The sequence below is a fragment of the Oryzias latipes genome, chromosome 9 (genome assembly GCF_053564925.1).
Source record: "Oryzias latipes strain Hd-rR chromosome 9, Olatipes_Hd-rR_3.1".
Lineage (NCBI taxonomy): Eukaryota > Metazoa > Chordata > Actinopteri > Beloniformes > Adrianichthyidae > Oryzias > Oryzias latipes.
Genome location: NC_136245.1, coordinates 5,567,136 through 5,588,452, shown reverse-complemented (window position 1 = coordinate 5,588,452; position 21,317 = coordinate 5,567,136). Strand labels below are relative to the sequence as shown.

The following is a 21,317-nucleotide window of genomic DNA, read 5'->3' as shown; positions in this document are numbered from 1 at the left end:
CCTCCCATGTGCAAAAGACAGTGGGTGATGAATGATGAACAAGAAGAGCCTGGATAAAGATCAGAGCGCAGAGAAGACGCGCACCAGAGGACACAGTGACAGCGCACAGAAAGCTGCGCGCATTCTTCCAAACTTATCCCACGTGCGTAAAAGGGGAAATGCAGCTGAAATAGCTGCGCCGCTGTTTCATTTTGACTGACCACACACACTGTTGTGCTTGGATTTCTGCTCGGACCCTCAGAAATGTGGACATATACAAACTTGTTGGCCTGTTTGCTGATTTTGTGCAAGCATGCGTCCTCGCACAGCAAGGTAAGGCGAATCCTGCTTTATTTAGGACTCGTTTGGATTACTAGTGTGTTGCAAACCAAATCCGCTCGCTGCTCGTGATCAAAAATGTGGGGTTCTGGTCTCTGCACGCAACCTCACGCCTCACCGGCATCATCGGCGCCTCAGACTCACTGTCTAACAGCCAGACGTTTAAATTTTCTGTCTAAAGGTCGGCAGGTGCTTTGGGTTATGTGTCATTTATTGCTGTTCGAAGTAATCCCCCTAATGAGGGCTTTTGCGTGACAGGAGTAGCTGTAGGTGCGCATAATTACACATGCAGTGCGCGCAGTCTTACCGCCAGCAGAGTGCAGAGGAGATGCTACGCTCTGGGCCAACACGGTTAAGATCTAGCTGCTCTTGTTTGTGCAGCTGCTGGACTGCAGCGACTCACTCTCCCTCAGCCTTCTGGAGCTTCAGGATCTAGTGTAAACAGGCTGAGGATTAAACCTATGCACAGCATGTGACATGGACTACACTCAGTATTGTCTGTGGCTTAATGGTGTGTGTCTGTCAGCTGTCTGTTCAGGGTCCAGATCAGGGAGGCCATGAAGCCTCAGGGTTGGTCAGTAAAAAACCCACAGCAGCGGTCAGATTGCACCATTAGTGGTGGTGCTGGTGCTGTTTAAAGTTCCAGTTTGGTGGGAAAGTTTGTTGTGGTAGCCTTAAGCCTTTGACTTTGTGTCAATAGGTTGTGTTTGTCCCTTTCCCATCCCACTGGAGCTGTACACAGAGTGAGTCAGAAAAAGTTTTCCCTGATTTGTTGTGTAATACATTTGGCTTTAGAAAATGAAACCAGTCTTTAGGATTGGATTCGACCATTTATTTAAATTACAGTAGTTGATTGACTCCTTTTATTTGAAAGGGTTGCTAGATTTAAACCAAAAATGGAGCATTCTTAACAAGTCTTCTGTTGAACTTGGGACAAAACTGGAAAATCCATCAACTGTGTTCTGTCTTTTTTTTGTTATGTGTGTCTTTTTTTTTATAACCCTTTTTGATTTCTCTGGGAGACTGTGGGTTCGGTCCACGACAAGGTCATACACTTAAAGTGGGACTCCTTGCTCAATGCTTGGAATCAGTGGTTTGATTGGAGGCAAAGCCACCAAAGAGGTCCAGATTGTAGGTGTGATGCAGCACACTGCTCTTTTAGAGGATGAGTAAATGTGGGGAACTGTCTTATCAAAGAACATCTTCAGAACCCAATGTAACCCTTTCAGGGTCATGGAGTTGCTGGAACCTAGCCAGCTACTGTTGGGTAGGGCAGGGCGATATGGCCTTCAAATAAAATCTCAGATTTTATTTTTTTTAATTCGATTTCCGATTTTTTTCCCGACCCCCCCCCCCCCCCCCCCCACACACACACACACACACACTTAAGGAAAGCAACAAGTACAAACGGCAGACAACTGAAAGCAAATTTTGCTTTTATTTTATCAAACTCAAGACAAATGTAACCCCCATTTCTGGGATGAATAATAAATAAATGAACACACTCTTCAGGGCTCCAGACTAACTTTTTTCACTAGGAGCACAGTGGCCCCTAACTGAAAATTTTAGGGGCACAACCAGAAAATTTAGGGGCGCACACCGTAAATCAACATGCTAACCAAATCTACTAATTTCCACTGTATTACTAATAAATACTTTAATAATAGATGCAGAAATTACAATGTGCTGTTTCAAATTCAGTGTCAAATTTTATTCTGCACTTTTGAAGATGCAACAAGAAGGTAAACTGACAGCAGCATCGCTGTCATGACAGTACAAAAAGTAAAGAAAACGGATGGGAATTTATCTTTGTGACACCAAATAGGTACAGCCAAGATGCACAATAAGTGTGTTTGAGATCACCCAGGTGAACTCAACGCTGCGCAGATCACCTGGTGTGAGACATATATTTTTGTTTTTGCTCCAACATCAACTGTCAATCATCACAAAAATATTGCGAGAAAGGGGTGGGAGCAAGGGTCAAACCTACCCGGACACAGCTGGAAACTGAACTGACTGAAAGCTGCCCTACAGACTACAAAACAATGCATTATGGGACATGTGTCCTGATGGTTTGTGTAGTGTACCAATTCAGAGAAGAATATTAAAACTAAATTGAATGTTAAGGACAACTCCAATTTCCTGTTCTCCTTCAGTCTCGCTGCAGATTTGCCTTCATCTCACAGCCCCCCCCCCCCCCCCCCTTCTGGTCTCGCCAACGATCCAGGCGAGATCGTTGCATTATCCCCACGTACTTTCAGTGAGTCTAAAACCAGTGTTGTTTTTGCTCGAGCGTGTTTAAAGTTCAAGTCCCGTTAGCTGTCACGCATGTAGGTGTGGGACATTTATTCTCCTCAGCTGACCATCTCCCGCGGAACCGTCTGATGCGCCGCCGTAACCGTCACCAAAACCTAAACCTTCCACCGGGTCTGTGCGGCCCAGAGAAAAGTTCAGCACGGACTGCATGTATGTAGAAAATTACGGAAAGTAAGGAACTCCTTAATGTGGTCCGGGGAGGGGGCTGTCAGGTTTCCTGCTTTCAAACCCGGTCAATGTCACGCCCCCAAGAGTCATTTACCCCACTGTGATTGGTTGGTCATCTCCGTGCACGACGATGAAAAAGTGTCTTTCATACAAACTGGCGGGCTGCAGTAACATTAAACCTTCATATTAAGGCGGGGACCGCAAAATATCATCTTGGGGGCCGCAAATAGCCCGCGGGCCGCGAGCTTGAGATCCCTGCTGTACACTCTGGCACTGGTACACTAGCCGCAGGTCGGAAGAACGAATCAATAGTTTGCTTGCTCATAGCTCAGACGCACATGATGAGGTTGTGATATTTGTCTCCGTTTCCTTCCCACAGATGTTTACGCGCGCTCTATTATCTCGATTATCCCCTCCACGCATTTTAGCCACTCACAGTGGCTTTCCCTATTCTTCTCACACGCAGTGGCCGCCTCACAGACAGGCATCACGCGAGAGTGTACGTGCTCGCGTTTGATGAGTATGTGCGCGAGTGTGTGTGTCTGCCTGCGTGCGTGTGCGCTCGCGTCTCATTGATTATTTCATTGATCATTGACGTGCCCCTTCCACGTTTGATGTATAAAAAAATACGTAGGGTGGGGGAGGCAAATTTACTGGTCGCGCATGTGCGACTGGATGTAAAATTCAGTCGCACACTCACAAATTTTGGTCGCAAAATGCGACCAATTGGTCGCAGTCTGGAGCCCTGCTCTTGGAATCAAAGTTCAGTATAAGATTTTTCTTCTTCTTACTCCCTTTTGGACTTGGGTTGTTTATATAATTTTGTTTGATATAATTTTCTTGTTTTATATAATTTTTGTCTTATGTTGTTATTCTACACTTGTTTTCACTTGTCCAAAATAAAAAGGTTACTTACTTACTTAAAGTCCCAGCTGTGTTTTAAGTCACACTTTGTAGTCTAGACTAAAAGGAGACAAACTTTCACCTTGAGAGTAGCACCATTTTCTAAAAAATCCTCAGGTGGCTGCGTCGCAAATGAATACCGGTACAAGTAATAATTACAACGCAGTGTGCTTTATTAACAAATAACAGTGACAACTAACTAACTAATGAACTAACTATATAGGCGTTGTAGAATGAGTGTGTGTGTCGGGGCGCTGCGTGTGTAAGAGGACTGAGCGCGTGCCAAGCGAGAGCGAGTGAGAGTCTTTCACTGCGATGGGCTTTAGGCAAATGTTGCAGCGTGGGGGGCGTCTCTTCCTCCACGTCTTTGGCAGTAAACCCATACAAGTTCCAAACAAGTGATGATTTTATTATTTTCTTGGGAACAAACTTCCCACTCTCACCGGTAGCCATGCTGTCGCTTACTGTTTTGTGTGTGCTATGATGTTGTTTGTCCCTTACCATAGCGCTGTGTGAAACTAACGCTAAGGAAGCTCTGGGGAGCCAAAAATGTGCCATTACACAAAAACTTGATTTAGTTATTTTTGAAATCCCCCATGACAAAAAATTCGAATTAATTCATTCAATCGATATTTTGCCTTTGCCCAGGCCTACTGTTGGGCAAAGGCTACCAGTCCACTGCAGGTCCACACATTCACACCTAGGGGAAATTTGGAGTCACCAATGAACCAATGCAACAGGGTTTTGGACTGCGAGAGGAAGCGGGAATACCCAGAGAAACCCACGCATGCACGAGGTAAACATGCAAACTCCACACAGAAAGGTCCCAGCCGGGATTTGAACCTGTGAGGCAAGAGCGCTAACCATTGTTCCACGTGCTCCCCGTCAATGAAGCCTGTTCTTCCAGGAGGCCTGCTTGAGTCAATAAAGTTGACGTGATCCACTTTGGGCAGAAAATGTTTTGAGAAACCTGAATCACTCACATATGCAACTTTTTGCTTCACATTTTTATCTTACATGTAAAAAGTTGTGAAGGGCGTGTCTGTTTTGCCTCACCACTGTACATGTCCAACCTTTTTTTTTAAATCTTTTATTTTGTTGTTAGAAAAGGCTACCTGCTGGTGGGAACATTTTTCCAAAATAGTTTTTTTCATACTTTTTCTGTTTCTGTGGCGACCTAAAACAGAATCCCCTTTGTCCGCACTGATCACATGATGCAGAAATCAGAGCAATTTGTGGCAATAAAAAGAAGCAGACATTAATGCAATGTGAGTCACAAGGCTTTGATGAAAGAGAACAACACCCATACACCCAATGTGCACAAGAAAAAAGGGATGGATATTATTAGTTTATGAAAATCAAGTTTTCAGGCCTACTTGTGTTTTATTATCAGAGAAGCAGTCTTCTATGAGTGTTCAGTGAGGTGTGTTAACAGGACAGCACTGAAGCGCTCATCCTGGCAGCTCAGGAACAAGCCCTGAGCACCAGAGCCATAGAGGCTCAGATCTACCACACCAGACAAGACCCAAGGTGTAGATCTACCACACCAGACAAGACCCAAGGTGTAGGCTGTGCAAAGAGGCGCCTGAAACAATCCAGCACATAACTGCAGGGTGTAAGATGCTGGCAGGGAAAGCATACATGGAGCGCCACAATCAAGTGGCTGGAATAATATACAGGAACATGTGTGCAGAATATGGACAGGAAACCCCAAGGTCAAAATGGAAAACACCTCCGAAGGTGGTAGAGAATGAGAGGGCAAAGATCCTGTGGGACTTCCAGATCCAGACTGATAGGATGGTGATGGCGAACCAACCAGACATTGTAGAGGAGGATAAAGAACAGAGGAAAGCCGTTGTGGTGGATGTGGCAGTGCGAGGCAATAGGAACATCAGGAAGAAGGAACATGAGAAACTGGAGAAATACCAGGGACCCAGAGAAGAACTGGAGGAAGCCTGGAAAGTGAAGGTGACAGTGGTGCCTGTGGTAATTGGAGCACTCGGGGCAGTAACCCCCAAGCTGGAGGAGATACCTGGAAAGACTTCAATGGTTGCATCTGAGAACATCAGAGTGGAACAAATGAAAAGTTCCACAAGAATTTCAAGCATGTTCCTATTGCTATATTGTTCTTTTAGCTTAAAAACGTGTGTATTGAGGATTGCTTATTCTTTGCCTGTAATGTTACTATAGTGACAAAAAAATGGAGGGGGATCAGAGGGCAAAGCTTTTGTTGTGGGGGCATCTGACCCCTCTTGCCCCCCCCCCCCCCCCCCCCCCCCCTTGCCCCATCCCTGCAGTGGATGTTTGCTGTTTATTCAGGTAAATTGTATAGGAGAAAATAAGTCCAGTTTATTCCAAATGTGCTAAAGCGTTTGGTAATTGTTTCCAAAAGTTATATTTTTCCCACAAGTAATGTTTAAAAACCTATAAATATGAAAAGTAGCATTTTTGTGGTTTGCTGTACAAGGAGACTTTTGGCAAAAAGAATATCAAACAGGAGTAAATTAGTCCTTGATTATAGAAATTCTGAACTTTTTTTGCAATTTTGTGATATATTGTCCGTAAGCATCTGAAAACTTTTAAAATATTTTTACACACTTAACATTTTTATGTTATTAAACCCAGATCTTATTCATAACTAAATCTGGAGTCTGCATTCCTATGTTTAATAAAAAAAAAAAACAGTATGGAAATAAAACAAAAATGATGATAATGACCATATATGTCCTTTATTATTCCTTCCAAGAATTCATTTTTGTCCCCTTGTTGCTGTTTGTCACATGATTAAAGGCTCAATTTGTAGCAGATGTTGCTCCTCAAAAACCACATCAGAGTTCAGAGAAGAGATTTCTATGAATTGGAAAAGTGCAAAAACAATCTTTTCCTGAGTGAGTATATTATGAAATTGAGGGCTGATCGTGTAAAAAGTGCTTGGCCTCATTTCCAGATGTGAATCTGTAAAACATGCAATGTGGCGTCACACATTCTTGAACTAGCAGATGGAGATCAGACGGCGTGCAGATGAACTGGAGACCTTGTTGGTGTGGAAGTAAATCGATGTGCAGAAGCACCTTGGCAAACAGATGTGTAATAACATCAAAATCTAAAAAAATAAAGAAATCAATGATTGAAATAAAAACATACATTTATATATAAAAACTGCAACCACAAAAGGGCACGATTAAGTGTTTTTCGTTTGCCGGTTCTAAGTCCGGGTTAATGTGGAGGGTTGTGTCAGGGAGGGCATTCAACATAAAACCAAGGCTAGATAAATCATGATTTTGACAAATTTTAGAGATAGTGGCTCTGAAATAGAGACAGGAGGCAGAGCTGGAGGTAGCAGAGAGGAAGATGTTGAGGTTCTTGGGAGTGACCAGGATGGAAACAGTCAGGAAGTGATCCATCAGAGGAACAGCTCATTGTAGATGTTTTGGAGATAAATACAGGGAAGCAGATTGAGATGGTTGGGACATATAAAGAAGAGGAACAGTGATGATGAAGGTAAAAGGATGCAGAAGTTACAGATAGCAGGATAGAGACCTAAAAGGAAGACCAAAGAGAAAATTCATGGATGTAGTGAAGGAGCACATAAGGGACATACGGTATGTAGATTCAACAGTTCAGAGAAAGTGTCTTAAAAGGCGAACAAAGCACGTTTTAACTAGCAATATTTAAGGGGACAGGAGTAATTACCTTTCAAAATAATATTTATGTGTAACAACTGACTGCTGTTTCTCTTTCCTATCTAAAAATCTGATTTTTCCTCACACAGTGGGTCAAACAAGTATTTGTCAGTGATAGATTCTGTCAGTCGGATCTCTAAAAAAAACCTGAAAGAGGTCTGTAATGTTCATCATAGATACACTTTGAGAGACAGAATGTAGAAAAAAACAGAATCTCACATTCATTTTTGATAAATGTATTTGTATAATAGAGCAGAAAAAATAATTGAACTCCTACAAACAAACAAGAATTCAGTCCTTCACAAACCTATTACTTCTGTTTTGAAGAAGCTCTTCCACCTTCCACTGGTTACTTGAACTGGTTAAAAGACACCTGTCCAACCCCAAAACAGTATGACTGCAACCTCTTCACCATAACCAAGATCAGAAATCTGTCAAGGGACACCAGACACCAGAAAGTAGACCTGAACAAGACTGGGATGAACGTTCGAGCAATTATTAAGAAATACAAGGTCACTGACAATCCCCCTCCAGCTTGAGCTCCATGCAAGCTTTCACCTGGTGGGGAACAAATGAACTTCCAGAACCATGAGAAAAAAGCCCAGAACTATACACGGGGGAACAGATCAATGACCTTTGCCATGGATTCAAACCCTGCAGTTCTCCAAAGGTCCTCCTGCTTAAACCAGGTCTGTCTAAAGCTCTCAAAAGACCGTTTGGATGATCCAGAGGAGGATGAGAAGAAGGCCATGTGGTCAGATGAGACCAAAATTAACTCTTTGAAATAAACGCACCTTACCATGTTTGGAATGGTGAAAAGCTTCCCAAGAACACTACTATCCACTGTGAAGCACGGAGGTGGAAACATCATGGATAGGGGTTGGTTTTCTGTGCCATGTATGGAGAGACTTTGGGTAAAAACGTTCAATTAGTGTGCACATTGAGAATGAAACATTGGTTGATTTACTAGCATGACGGTGACCCCAAACACATCGCCTTGTGGCATATATGGCATTTCAAGATTCTGGAGTGGTCTAGCCAGCCTTTGGATCTCAATCCTATGGAGAGCTGAAGGGAGCTGAAAGTGTGTTGTCCAGCAACACAACCAAAGCTTCACAGCTGTAGAGAAGATCTGCATGGAAGAATGGACAAAAATAGCGGCTTTGGTGCAAACTTGGTGAGGACCCACAGGAAACCTTTGATGAGTATTGAAGTCAACTTTGGTTATTGACCAAATCCTTTTTTTCTGCTCCATTATACAAGTAATTTCTTTAAAATAATCATAAGAAATGATTTCCAGATTCTTCTTTTTTTACATTCTGTGTCTCACAGTTGAAGTGTAGCTATGGTGAACATTACAGACTCTTTCATCTTTTAAAGTGGGACAACCTGTGAAATGTTTTACTGCCACATTCTTTTTTGGCACGCACAGTTTATAATTTAAATGTTCATGAACTCGCAGCTGTGCAAATATGGACTCTACTTACTCTTTTCTTTTGTTGGGGGTTTCTGCATGAAAACATGCACCTTTCCTGCAGATCACCCAGGACCATTACAGTTCTGTCCCACCTACAATCAGAGCATTGAACTGATTTAGCCCATCACTCCAACTGCCTCTTTCCTGCTGAGTCAAAGCTAAGAGCTCGAGTCGCCACTTTCACAGCTTAGTTCAGCTTTACACAAGAGCCTTCTAGCGGACAACAACTTTTTTTGGATTACGATTGTTTAAACCGGGGGTGTCAAACTCCTTTTCACTGAGGGCCACACCAGCATAGTGGCTGTCCTTATAACTTATACATGTAACTAAATGTAATGAAAAATAAATGTATCTACTCCTTAATGTTAAATTACTCATTTATTTATTTATTATAATTTTTAAAGTGACAATTACAGTTGCATAGAAAATATGTTTGCTTGTTTCTCTAGCATAAATCCTTTCACATTTGATTCTGTCAGGTTAGGTTATATGGACAGTGTTTAAGTCCTAATATGGTCGCCCAATCCGATATTTCAAGTCAGATTATGAATATGAATAAAAACACGCCAATTTTTATTTTAAGAAGTTAAAAACATTTATGCTCTTGCGGGCCACATAAAATGACATGGCGGGCCACATTTGGCCTGTGGGCCTTGAGTTTGACCCATGTGGTTTAAACTGATCAGTTTTTTTTTTTTCGTATACTTTATTTATCCCTCAATGGGGAAATTCTTCTCCGCATTTGACCCATCCCCTGGGGGAGGGGGTGAGCTGCAGCTGAACTGCGCTTGGGAGGCGGTAGTGTTAAGGGTCTTGCCTAAGGCACCCTCACTGAGTGATGTTAATTGCCCCCAGTACCATTGTTTCTGACCCTCTGGGAATTGAACCCTGGATTCCTGTATGGTAGCCTCTCACCTTACCATCCGAGCTACTCAGCCGCTAACTATTAATTTTAACTATTAAGTTATCTTTGTCTAGTTCATTGCAACATACCACCTGATAAATCCACTTGGAACATGTTTAAAGTTCACTTTAGATATCCATAAAATAATTTGTGTTGTCTTACCCTAACCCATATTGGTAAGATCAGATTTCTGAGGTAACAAATTGTAAAAGGAGCATTTCAGTGAATTGATAATTATTTATTTTATTAATAATGAAAAAATATGTTTTAGCATGGTGTACATCTCTAATATGGTCTAATATTTCAGAGAACGGCTGTAGTTCCTTACAGACTTAAGAAGAGTGAAACTGTCAGATTTTCACTATAAAGGTTTTTTTCAAATTTTCACCTGAAAAACTTTGATGTTGTGAGTTTGAGCAGCTTAATACTGTTCTGCTCTACAGTGACTCATTCAGACAGAATGACTGACATGTTTGCTAACATGAGGGGTTTGGGGCTCAGTTCTGTTCCTGCTGCCTGAAGCTTCCCTGCAGCTGCACTGAGCTGCAGCTCCTGATGCCATTGCTGGCTCCTAATCTCCTAATTTCTCTGTGAGCCTGAGATTTTTTTCCCCCCATTTGCCTAAATTTCTGCTGCTTTTTCTCCCAAGAATATGTTTATTCCTAAACCTATTTTAACTTTTAACAACAGGACCTCTGTTAATGAACAGAAATACAGGCCTGTGATTTGTCCACTCACTTGTCAATCCAAGTCCAGCTAACATATTTCAAGAGGACTTGGATGTAGACATCAACAGCCGGAAACAGAAGTCCCCCCCCCCATATCACCTGAGAGAGAGTCTATCATTTAACTGGCTACTCTACAGTTACAGGTTTTTCTGTTTTAAGCTTGAATAAAAGTTTTTGTTTTTACAATTTTGAACACTTTTGGGTTAGGATTAGGGTAAATTGTATAATTTCAGTTTACGGTCTCCGTCCTCCTACTAACGGCAGACTTACATTTCAATCCTCTGAGGCAGAGAACAAGAAATTTAAAAATAAAAAGGAAGGCTTTTCTGTAGGAGACAGTGCAGCTCTGCTGATGTGTTTGGCTGTTTTTGAAGTAGAAATAATCACTTTATAAATCAATTATTTTTCTGCCTTTTTGGTGTTTTTTAAATAAATGATTAATATATCTTCAAAGCCAGTTTCAAAGTTGGTATTTGCATGACGGGAAAACTAGAGCTTTTCATCTTGTAAACATCTGTTTGTAAGAAATCATCTTGGGGAAATGCAGTGGCAGCATCAGCCATTCCATTCATGTTTCAAATTGCTCTCCTATAATCAAAACAGCATTAGAAAGGAGAAAAGGGCTCATTATCGTATATAGATAAACTAGTGTTTATTAAGTGTTTATTTTAGAGTCTTACTTACTATTGGCACAAATGCTTTTTGTGTGTTTTTTATATTTTTTGAGACTTTTGACAATTTTCCAGTGATTTAAATAAAAAAATTAAAACCAAAAGTGAAAAGTTTGGCTACTGACGTTCTGAGTTCTTTCGTTGATATCAGTGTTAAATAAAAGCCTTGATCAGTTTGTGCTTTCAGCACCATGTTTTGCTGCAGACTGAGAATTACAGGGAGCATCTGGACACTCCAGCCGACTCAGCAGGAATGTAGATGTGTGTCCGCAAAATCGGCGAGTGCGTGATACGCTTTGTGTTCTGCTAATTAACATCGCTGTGCCAACTCCAATGTATTTCTCAGGGGCCACTTGAAAGCTCTTTGTACAGACTGTCTTTATAGTGAACACATTTTAAATAATTTAGGATTGTTTTTTTTCTGCATTTTTAATAGATGAAAAATGTTTTTTAGGGGATTAAAAATCATGTGGCCTTTTTCAATGGAATTTGGGCCAATTGTTTTGGTCCTGAAAACATTTGACAAGCGTTTAAATGGATTATAAGAGTCTGTCCTGCACAAGATTTAGACTGATTAGGCGTTTTAGTGCGTCTTGTCTGTACCTCTGTGAGAAGATAGTTGATGTCACAAAGAGAAAGCTGAATGTCACAGAAAAACATGAGCGTAGCTGCTTTCAGCAGATCTTTCTGTGGATTATAAACGCAACAACATACTGCGTAACGCTGCATTCACACCAGGCATGTGTCACGGGTTCTTCAATGTGCTTTTAGCGTAATGGTAATCTCACTGGACTGTCGCTACCTGATACTAGCGCATGTCCGCATCCTACAGTTGGAAGAGGCTAAGTGCGAAACGTTGAAGCGGGGCAAATCTTTCTCCGGGCTTTTTCTTTCACAGCTCTATTCCGATAAACGAAAGAGTTGGTATCATGTAATCATGGTTGGGCACAAACTCCAATTATTGATTTTTCTTCCATGATCAAGTTTTAAACGGTTGGCACTTACATGAATTAAAAACAGACATTTATACGCCACTACCAAATCCCAGGCCCTGATTGGTTGAAGTTCAACTGGGTTATCTTTTTAATGCGTGTTCAGTGGATGCACGTTTTGTATGTAGAGCCTCAAAATAGACTTAAAAACTTGCATAGAGTTTCGAATATGAAAGCCTGAAATGTCCATATACGTGCATTTACGTCGAATTTTCATTGGAAGTGGTTGCTTGAACACGCATTTCCAGGTCCGGTGAGAACTTATTCCACAATTCAGGTTCAGCTTCACAACTGTCAGGTCCAGTTAGCTGGTAATGGCTGCCACTAATTATCTAATGGAGCTCTCCACAGCATGCAGGATCTTTTCCTCCTATTGTGCAGGCATGAAATCTTGTTTGAAGCCTTTTCTTTTTGACCTCAAACTTGACTGCACTTGACAGGTCAAAGCTTGAAGTACACCTTAAATGCTGTGTGCCAAAACCTATTAGCGTTCTTAATTGTGTTGCCTGTTCTCATGCTGCTAGGTCAGCTTGGGATAAGTTGTTGGACGGTGTTTTTTTGCATGCAAGGACATGAAAGATGACTAGAGGTGAAGGCAGCTGCTTTGACTGGCAGAATCACTTAGATTCACCCACAGATTCCAGCAAAGAATTACTCTTAGTCTTTCCTGCCAAGATATGGGATGGAGTCACAGTAAATCATTGTGTAAACTATTTGACTGCCCCACCTAAAACCAACCCAAGCCAATGCTGAACAGGTGTCCATGTCCAAAAGGCTGCAGCCACAGCCACACATAACAAAGATTAATCTGCTAATCCGCCGGGTTTTCATGTGACTGTATCAGTTGTCAAACTCTTGGTTTGGCACAGGATTTACTCAGACGAGTCCAGCCCCTTCCTGGACCTCTTCCCAGGATTCTGTTGCAGAGTGGAGGGGAAGCAGACATCCCCAGCCCTCCATGCTCTCCTCATCACTTGACCCACATTCCTTTACTAATGAACCCCTACCAACACCACCTCCAGCACAGCTCCCCTCTATCTTCAACAAGCCTGCAGCTGTGCTGACCATTTGTCCAAATAATCTGGACTCTTTAAAGACCCAACTCTGATAAAAAACGTTGTATTTTCTTTCTGTTTTTAACATGCTCTTGAGGCATTTTTCTGATGGTGGAAATTTATGAAGAATATTAAGCTCAAAATAGTATGTTGAAGTTTGTTTAAGCCTGTTGATTGCCTGAAGATCATTATGACAAAAGAAAGCTTCAAGAAAGCGGCTGTATTTCTCTTCACCACCTGCAATCTTCTCTCAAACAACATTAATTGCTTTGTATATACAAAATACCAAAAGCCATGAGGAAGAAAATGAGCTGCTGGATGACCTCCTTTGTTGTTGTTATTCACCCCGCATGCGCCGTGACGGTCCAACTTTATGTGGAAACGCTTACCTGAATTACCTGGTCCATTCTTTTTTTTTTTTTTTTTTAAACTTGTCCTGTCCAACAGCTGGGCAGACAGATGAGAGCTGAGGGCCTCTTGTGTTGGACATATTTTACTTTAACAAGAGGGGTTATTAATCTTCAGACAAACCAAAGGCATGACTGAATAAACCCCTTTTGTAATTGAGGCTAAACTTTATTAATTTCAATTGTGTTTGAAAATCTTTGGTGTTGGACCGGCATGGCAAGGCTCAAATGTAGTACAAAAAGGGCGGGGCCTGTCCACACACACACTGAAATGTCATCAACACACCTGCTAGCTGCAAAAATGTCCACATGTCAACATGTACACAAAACAGATAGTGTTCACACACGCATACCTATGCCTTTAAACCAACTAGTGTGAGATCTTTCATTCATTCAATCATGCAAACTATTAGTGCAAAGGTGAGCTAACACCTGTGCTCAGGTGAGTGTTTATGTTCTTCTAAAATGGATGGTGGAATGTGAAAAGAAGGAGGAGGAGCGCCCAGCCACCCCCACACCCAGACCCCCGCCGCAGCAGCAGCGGCAGCCGGAACCCCCCAATGCCACACGGCAGCAGGCAGGGGACAACCGCCCCCTGGGCGACCAAATCCGCCACCCAGGCCAGGACCAGCAGGACCGCCGCGAGGCCCCCAGAGCCAGAGAGCAGGGAAGCACAGGGGAAAGAGAGCGGTCCCCCAGCCCAACCAGGAGAACAGCCCGCCCGCCGCACCGGAAGAGCCCCACAGGGCCCCACCCGAGAAGGGCACCCACAGCCCCAGACGAGCACCCCATCACCACCCAGGAGTTCCGGGCATCCCCCCGCCCCAACCCCAGGTACGAGTCAGGACCCCCCAAGGGAGACCCGCTCCGCGCTCCAGGCAGCCACCCACCCGGCCCACGGTTGGTCCAGGGAGGAGCAAGCCCCCCCCCCCCGAGCGGAGAGAGCACCGCCGGGCCCAGGAGACCGGCACCCAGGGGACACGGCAGCCGCAGCCAAGGGACCCGTACCCCACAACAGAGAAGGGGTAGGGGACAGATGGTCCTAGGTCCCACCTTCCTTGCAAAATGTGTGTGTGCGTGTATGTGTGTTTGTGGGGGTGTGTGTGTGCATGTGTGTGTGATATGTCTTGGAGTGTATATTTTGAGGGGGAAGGGGTGTGTGTACTAAGGGGGGTGCAGTTAAAATTGGCGGGTCGGGCACTGAGGGGACATCTCCTGATTACTCAAAGTGATGTCCCCTCACCCTCCCCACCAAGGGGCCCTAAATGTCTAAGTTGCGGTTAAAATTGGCAGGTAGGGTGCTAGGAGGACATCCGCTGCTTGCTGGCAGTGATGTCCAAGCACCCCCCCCCTACCAAGGGCCCTACATGTCTAAGGTGCAAATAAAACCGAAAGAGGGGGGGCCCACTTCATACGGCAACCATGGGAGGGGTACCACTGCCAAGTAGCTCCCCCCCAAGGCGCATCGCAGGCTAAACCCCCCCCACCCCTACACCCTAATATAAGGTTGTATGAGGAAGGGGGTAGGTTGGGGACAGCTGATAGACTGTCTCCCCGGTGGTCAAATAGCTGTCCCCCAGCCCCCCCCCCCCCCCCCCCCCCCCCCCAGCACAAGGGCCAGGCCACCCCAGCCCAGGGACCCCGTCCCCCGAGGAGCCGACACCCCAGGCCCAGCACCACCACCCCAACACAGAGAGAGAGGAGCCAGAAAGCGCCGCCCCCCCCGGAGCAAGCCCAGGCCCCCCCCAAGCGCCGGCCCTGGAAAAGCTCTGGTCAGGCCTCGACGGGACCGAGGCAGCCAACCGGCCGAGGCAACCGCCGATTGCCTCAGCGGAGACCCCGACCCGTCAACCCCCCAAGGCCCCGTACCAATAGTGGGCTCCCCCTCCCTCCCCAGAACGCCCCCCCACAGGACAGGGCCGACAAACCCCCACCCCACCCCACCCCAGACCCCGCAGCCGAAGCGGATGACCCCCAGAGCGACCGGGGGCCCCAAGAGGGTTGTCCCGTCCCAGAGCCAGGGAAGGGCCGATCCAAGCCCCAGGTGTAGATGGCCAGCCCGCCCAGCGCCGCTGCCCCCCCCCCCCCCGAGCAGGGCCCCCCGCCAACCCCCACCAGCACAGGCAAAGGGACCCCCCCCCAAGCCAAGCCAGGCCACCCCCCCACGCCCCCCCACACCAAAGCCCAGAGGACCACGCCGCGCCCCAGCCCGCCCCACCCAGGCAGCGGACCCGACCACCCGACCAACCGAGCCCCCATTACCTGGGTTACCTGGTCCATTCTAAAACGGACCGGACCCAACCACTCAGTTGAAATGAGGCTTGAGAGTTTATATAGAGAAATGGGATAAATTTACCTAGATTCATAAATTTAAAACTAACTTTAGTAGACTTTTCTTTAATCAATTGGCTTCATACTGCTTACTTGTCAAAATTATACAAAATTAAACATGCAGACTTGTTTACTGTCAAACAGCGTAGTGCACTCTTAAATCTGTGGTTATTCCTTCACCCCAATTCTTGGGTTATTCATGTTGGGACATATTTTTGTATTACTTTTCAACAGTAAATTTTGGGATTATGGTGATTTCCTTTTAACCCAATGGATGTTTTTTCCCAAGCTTTTTCTTTTTTTTTTTTCCAAGTTGGTTCCTTTTTAACCTCCGACTTGGGTTGAAAACAACCCAACTTGGGTTATCTTGAAGTATGGAGTTTTCGGTGTGTGCGTACAGTATAAAAGGTCACTTTAGTTCAGCCTGTCTAATCTGCAAACAAAGATTTTGTAGGATCCTGGAGCAAAGTTGCATTTCTCTGCCATGGGAAGAACGGCAGGAACAAAGCTCATCACTGAAGAATCCCTGTGAAGTGATCCCATATGTGCACCAGTCCTCCTGTTGATACTTGTCCCGAAAAACCCAAGCGATGTCTTGAAAGGAGCATTTCTCATGCCCACTTCTGTTGTTTTTTCCTCTTCAGATAATGTGGAGAATAGAAGGAAATAGGAGGGATGTTGAAATTGGAACCAGAATGATAAGACGCTGTGGAAAAATGTTTTGCCCCCTCTGCTCTATCCCATGCTTCTGCCTAGACTCTTGGACACTACATCAAAAAACTTGCATTGCTTTAAGCTGGCACACATCTCGGCAGAGGTCAGGGTTCAAGGTCCAAGCCTGTGAAGTGAGGCGGGATGGATTTATAAAGAGGGCAGAAATGTAAAGAATTTTCAGCCGAGCTCAGCATCACAGCCCCATTGCTTTCCGAAAAAAGGTAATAAATCTGTCTCACCAGATTTTTGTGAGAATCCTCTCCACCTCTACCCGCATGCTCTTCTCACACAGGAAAAGTGTGAATACCGTTCACACTTTTATGCTTTGACTGTTGTTTATACAGGAAGATCTTTTGACCAAAGCCTCTTTCACCACTTGTAAGAGCCAAAAGTTTGCCAATGATGCGGTTGAAGGAGTTTTATTTTTGTCAGAAGCTTTTTTCGGAACATCTGCTCATATACAAAAAGGGAAAAACGTGTTTATTTTTCTGAATACCTTCCCTGCCTTTGCCTCAGATGACTACAAAATGCATTAATATTTATGTGGATGAACATCAATAATCTCCAAGATCCTTCTTTAAATCGTGAGGAGCTGGTGTATCATGTCATGCATCTACACTCACCGCTCACTTTATTAGTTACACCTTGCTAGTACCAGGTTAGACCCCCTTTTGCCTTCAGAACCGCCTTAATGCTTGGTGGCATTGATTGAACAAAGTACTAGAAACATTCTTCAGAGAGTTTGATCCATATTGACATGACAGCATCACACAGTTGCTGCAGATTTGTCGGCTGAACATCCATGATGCTGATCTCCTGTTCCACCACATCCCAAAGGTTCTCTATTGGGTTGAGATCTGTTGACTGTGGAGGCCATTAGAGTCCAGAGAACTCATTGTCATGTTCTAGAGACCAGTCTCAGATGATTCCAGCTTTATGACATGGAGCCGTATCCTGCTGGAAGTTTCCATCAGAAGATGGTACACTGGTCAGAAAGGGATGGACATGGTCAGCAACAACACTCAGGTAGGCTGTGGTGTTGGAACCAGGCTCAGTTGGTGCCAAGGGGCCCAAAGTGTGCCAAGAAAACATACCCCACACCATGACACCACCACCTCCAGTCTGAACCGTTGAAACAAGGCAGGATGGATCCATGCTTTCAAGTTGAATGGAGGAATGGAGACTCATCAGACCAAACAAAGTTTTTCCAATCCCCTATTGTCCAGTTTTTGGTGATTCTGTGTGAACTGTACCCTCAGGTTCCTGTTCTTAGCTCACAGGAGTGGCAGCCGGTGTGGTCTTCTGCTGCTGTAGTCCATCGGCTTCGAAGTTGGACGTGGTGATGCTCTTCTGCAGACCAAGGCTGGAACCAGTGGTTATTTGAGTTACTGTAACCAGTCTGGCCGTTTTCCTCTGACCTCTGACATCAACAAGGCATTTCCGCCCACAGAGCCGACACTCACTGGATATCTTCTCTTTTTCTGACCATTCTCTGTGAACCCCAAAGATGGTTGTGGGTGAAAATCCCAGTAGATCAGCAGTTTCTGAAATACTCAGACATCAACCATGCTACGTTCAAAGTCACTTAAATCACCTTTCTTCCCCATTCTGATGTCCAGTTTGAACTGCAGCAGATCGTATTGACCGTGTCTACATGACTAAATCCATCTAGTTGCTGTCATTAGATTGGCTGGCCACAAATTAGTGCCAACGAGCAGTTGGTGTACCTAAAAAACCTACTGCCTCGATTGCTGCATCCAAAGAAACATTTAGCCGTGAAGAAGTCAATTTTCACCTTGTGTCTTCCAGATCTTTGGGGAAACTGAGCCAGTCCGGATGACATCAGAAGGTTCTGACTGCCGCTGTAAGTGCATCATGCGCCCCCTCAGCAAGGACGCCTGTCTGCGATTGCGCAGCGGTACCGTGCGCGTTGAGGACTTTTACACAGTAGAGACAGTCAGCTCTGGGTCGGACTGTAAGTGCTCATGCACAGCTCCCCCATCCTCTCTTAACCCCTGTGAGAATGAGTGGAAGATGGAAAAGCTTAAGAAACAGGCTCCTGAGTTGCTGAAGGTAAGAACACAGAACAGAAGGTAAATGTTTGAACATCAGGACTTTTTACTGCTCCTCTTGCAAAGAAAATTGATATTTTTAAGCCTGTCTATTCAAAAACTGTTTTTGGTGCTTGCGTTTAACACATTTGACCGGTAGGACTTAAATAAAATAAAAAATGAGATCATTCACAGTGTTTGCTTTAATGTTAGTTATAAGGCATAAAAATCCTTACCAGTTCTTAAGTCACGGTACACATTCATTTCTTCTTTTTGCCATTGGCTGCTGGCTTTTGAGGTTGCCACAGCAGATCCTTAGCTATTCCCATGCTCAGTATCCTCTTCACATGTTCTCCTCCTCCACATCCATGAACCTTCTCTATGGCCTTCATTTAGGCCTTTTTCCTGGTAGCTCGATCATCACTGTTCCTTCTCTGAACGTGTCCAAACATCTCAATTTGATACCCTGCATTTGTCTCCAAAACATCTACAATGATCTGTTCCTCAGACAGATTACTTCCTGACCTGATTCCTCCTCATCACTCCCAAAGAGAACCATCATCGTCACTGCTACCTACCTGCTACTGCAAACTGGTTAATGACAATTTATTGAGTGCTTGGAAACTTTGCTGAGAGCTTGGTGCTGGGGAGAAAGACAGACTGGCAGAATCAAACAGTGTTGTGGAGCCAAAACATCCAAATGGCTGAGCTGGAGTCAGTAAGAGGAAAATCTGGCACAGAGTGGCTGGAGGAATTGAGTTTGTGCTGTTGTCCTATTGAGGGAAGTGGTTCCTGAGAAGGGGGCGGAGCAAGCGAGAGACACAGGAACAGAGGCAGATACTCTGTCTTGCTGCTCCTGACCTGCATTCCTCTCCTGTCAGAGCAAACCTCCATCTCTAGATGCTCCCTCAATTATTTCCTGTGGTTCCTATAGGTCATAATGTCATATGTAAAGATCATGGTCCACAAAGATTCCTGTCTAATTTCATCTGTCAGTCTGTCCATCACCACAAATCTCAAAGCTGATCATTAGTGCAGTCCTCTGCAGACCTACAGAACCTCTCGCACTAACTTCTTCCATTGCTTTTTCTTTATAGGTCTCACCCACATCCCTCTACTTTTTCACTCATATTCGTCAGATTAGTCTCAGTTTATCCATTTCTCTGTCAGTCATGATTCTTCCACATTCTACCCCTCCCCTCAGGTGAAGAGTCTAGGGGTATCCCTCACTGCATTTATTATTCCAATCCCATACATTAAAAAACAAAATCCCCTTGTCCTTCTCCTCCCTCAACCCCATTTTGGTTTAGTCCACAGCCTTATCAATTTCCTGCATTGATTACAGCAACTCTCTTCTCAATATTTTTCCACAAATACTCATCCATTGACTACAGTTGGTCCAGAACTCTGCTGTCCACATCATCTAAAAGACCTCTTCTTCTCACCACATCACCTCCATCCTTAAGAATTCCATTTGCTCCCCATTCATTTTTAGTTCAATTCTCTTGAGCACTTTCAAGGCCTTTCTGTCCTGCTCCTCCACCTGCCATCAGGTGGATTACCATTTTTGGACTTTGCGACTCCTGCCACTACTCATCAAGCTGATACAACTCACCTGTGTCGTCCAGTATTTTAGACCTTTGTTGCATCATCATTGCTAAATCCTAGTAGCTGCTACTTTTCAAGCCTGGAGCACAGTTCCAGTTTCCAACCCTCGTCTGTCTGTGGCCACAGGCAGTTCTGTCCCAGTTAGCGAGCTCGTCTGCCCCATGACCTAAAGCCACCAAGTTTAGGTTACTGATCCTCATCCTCCCCTGTTACGCCCACAATTAGCCACGCCTAAAACCAACTTTCATTACCAAGACAAGTTTGTCTCCAAGACAAAAATGTTTTTGAATTTCCCCTGCTCAAAGATACTCTTTCCCCTTCAACATTTACTTCCAAACTTAACGTACTTCTTCTAATCTCAGAAGTCCTTTTGTTCACCTGCTCCTTCCTCTGAAATCATAAACCTGTCTAAACTGCTCACCAGTTTTGTGTTGTAACCATCATGTATACAAAGACAACACAATTACAACTTCAGCTATTTGTTCTGCCTTTGACTTTACATAAAGTCGTGATTAATAGTTTCACATCTAATTGGCTTCGATTGTCTATGAACTGGTCATATTTCCTTGCATTTTCATGTTATAATTATCTGAAAACCTCTGTTGTTGGTATTTGTTAATATCTATGTAGCCCCTTTAAATGTAAAAAATTTTTCTATATTTTTTGCAGGAATTTTGATAACAATACCCTTAATGTATGCATATGTCATGTAGTGGAAGACATTTCAGAGGATGTTCTGTTGTAAACTAAATGATGAGTTGCAAATAAGGAACAAGAAATATCTCTCTATTAGATTTAAAGTACAGCATTGCAAATTTTTAAGGTGAGCTGTACAAGTTAATTGTACGTCGGCCATAAAAGTATGTGGAATACATTTTTGTCTTTCGTCATACAAATGGTTGACTTTTGTTTGATATTTTTATTATTAATGTACTGGCATTAATCTTTTAAGATTTTTGAGCTCCCTGAAAAAAAAACAGATAAGGTGATA

At 44.0% G+C, this 21,317-nt stretch overlaps 1 protein-coding gene across 1 annotated transcript in view; it reads left to right on the top strand.

The window, feature by feature from the left end:
- The window catches only part of LOC101155939 (olfactomedin-like protein 2A), a 39,084-nt gene continuing 17,767 nt past the window's right edge, over positions 1 to 21,317 (top strand). The window contains exons 1-2 of the mRNA XM_004072908.5: positions 1 to 312; positions 18,477 to 18,740. Coding sequence (XP_004072956.1) covers positions 244 to 312; positions 18,477 to 18,740 — 333 coding nt within the window. The 5' untranslated portion in view covers positions 1 to 243. The remainder of the gene's footprint in view (positions 313 to 18,476; positions 18,741 to 21,317) is intronic.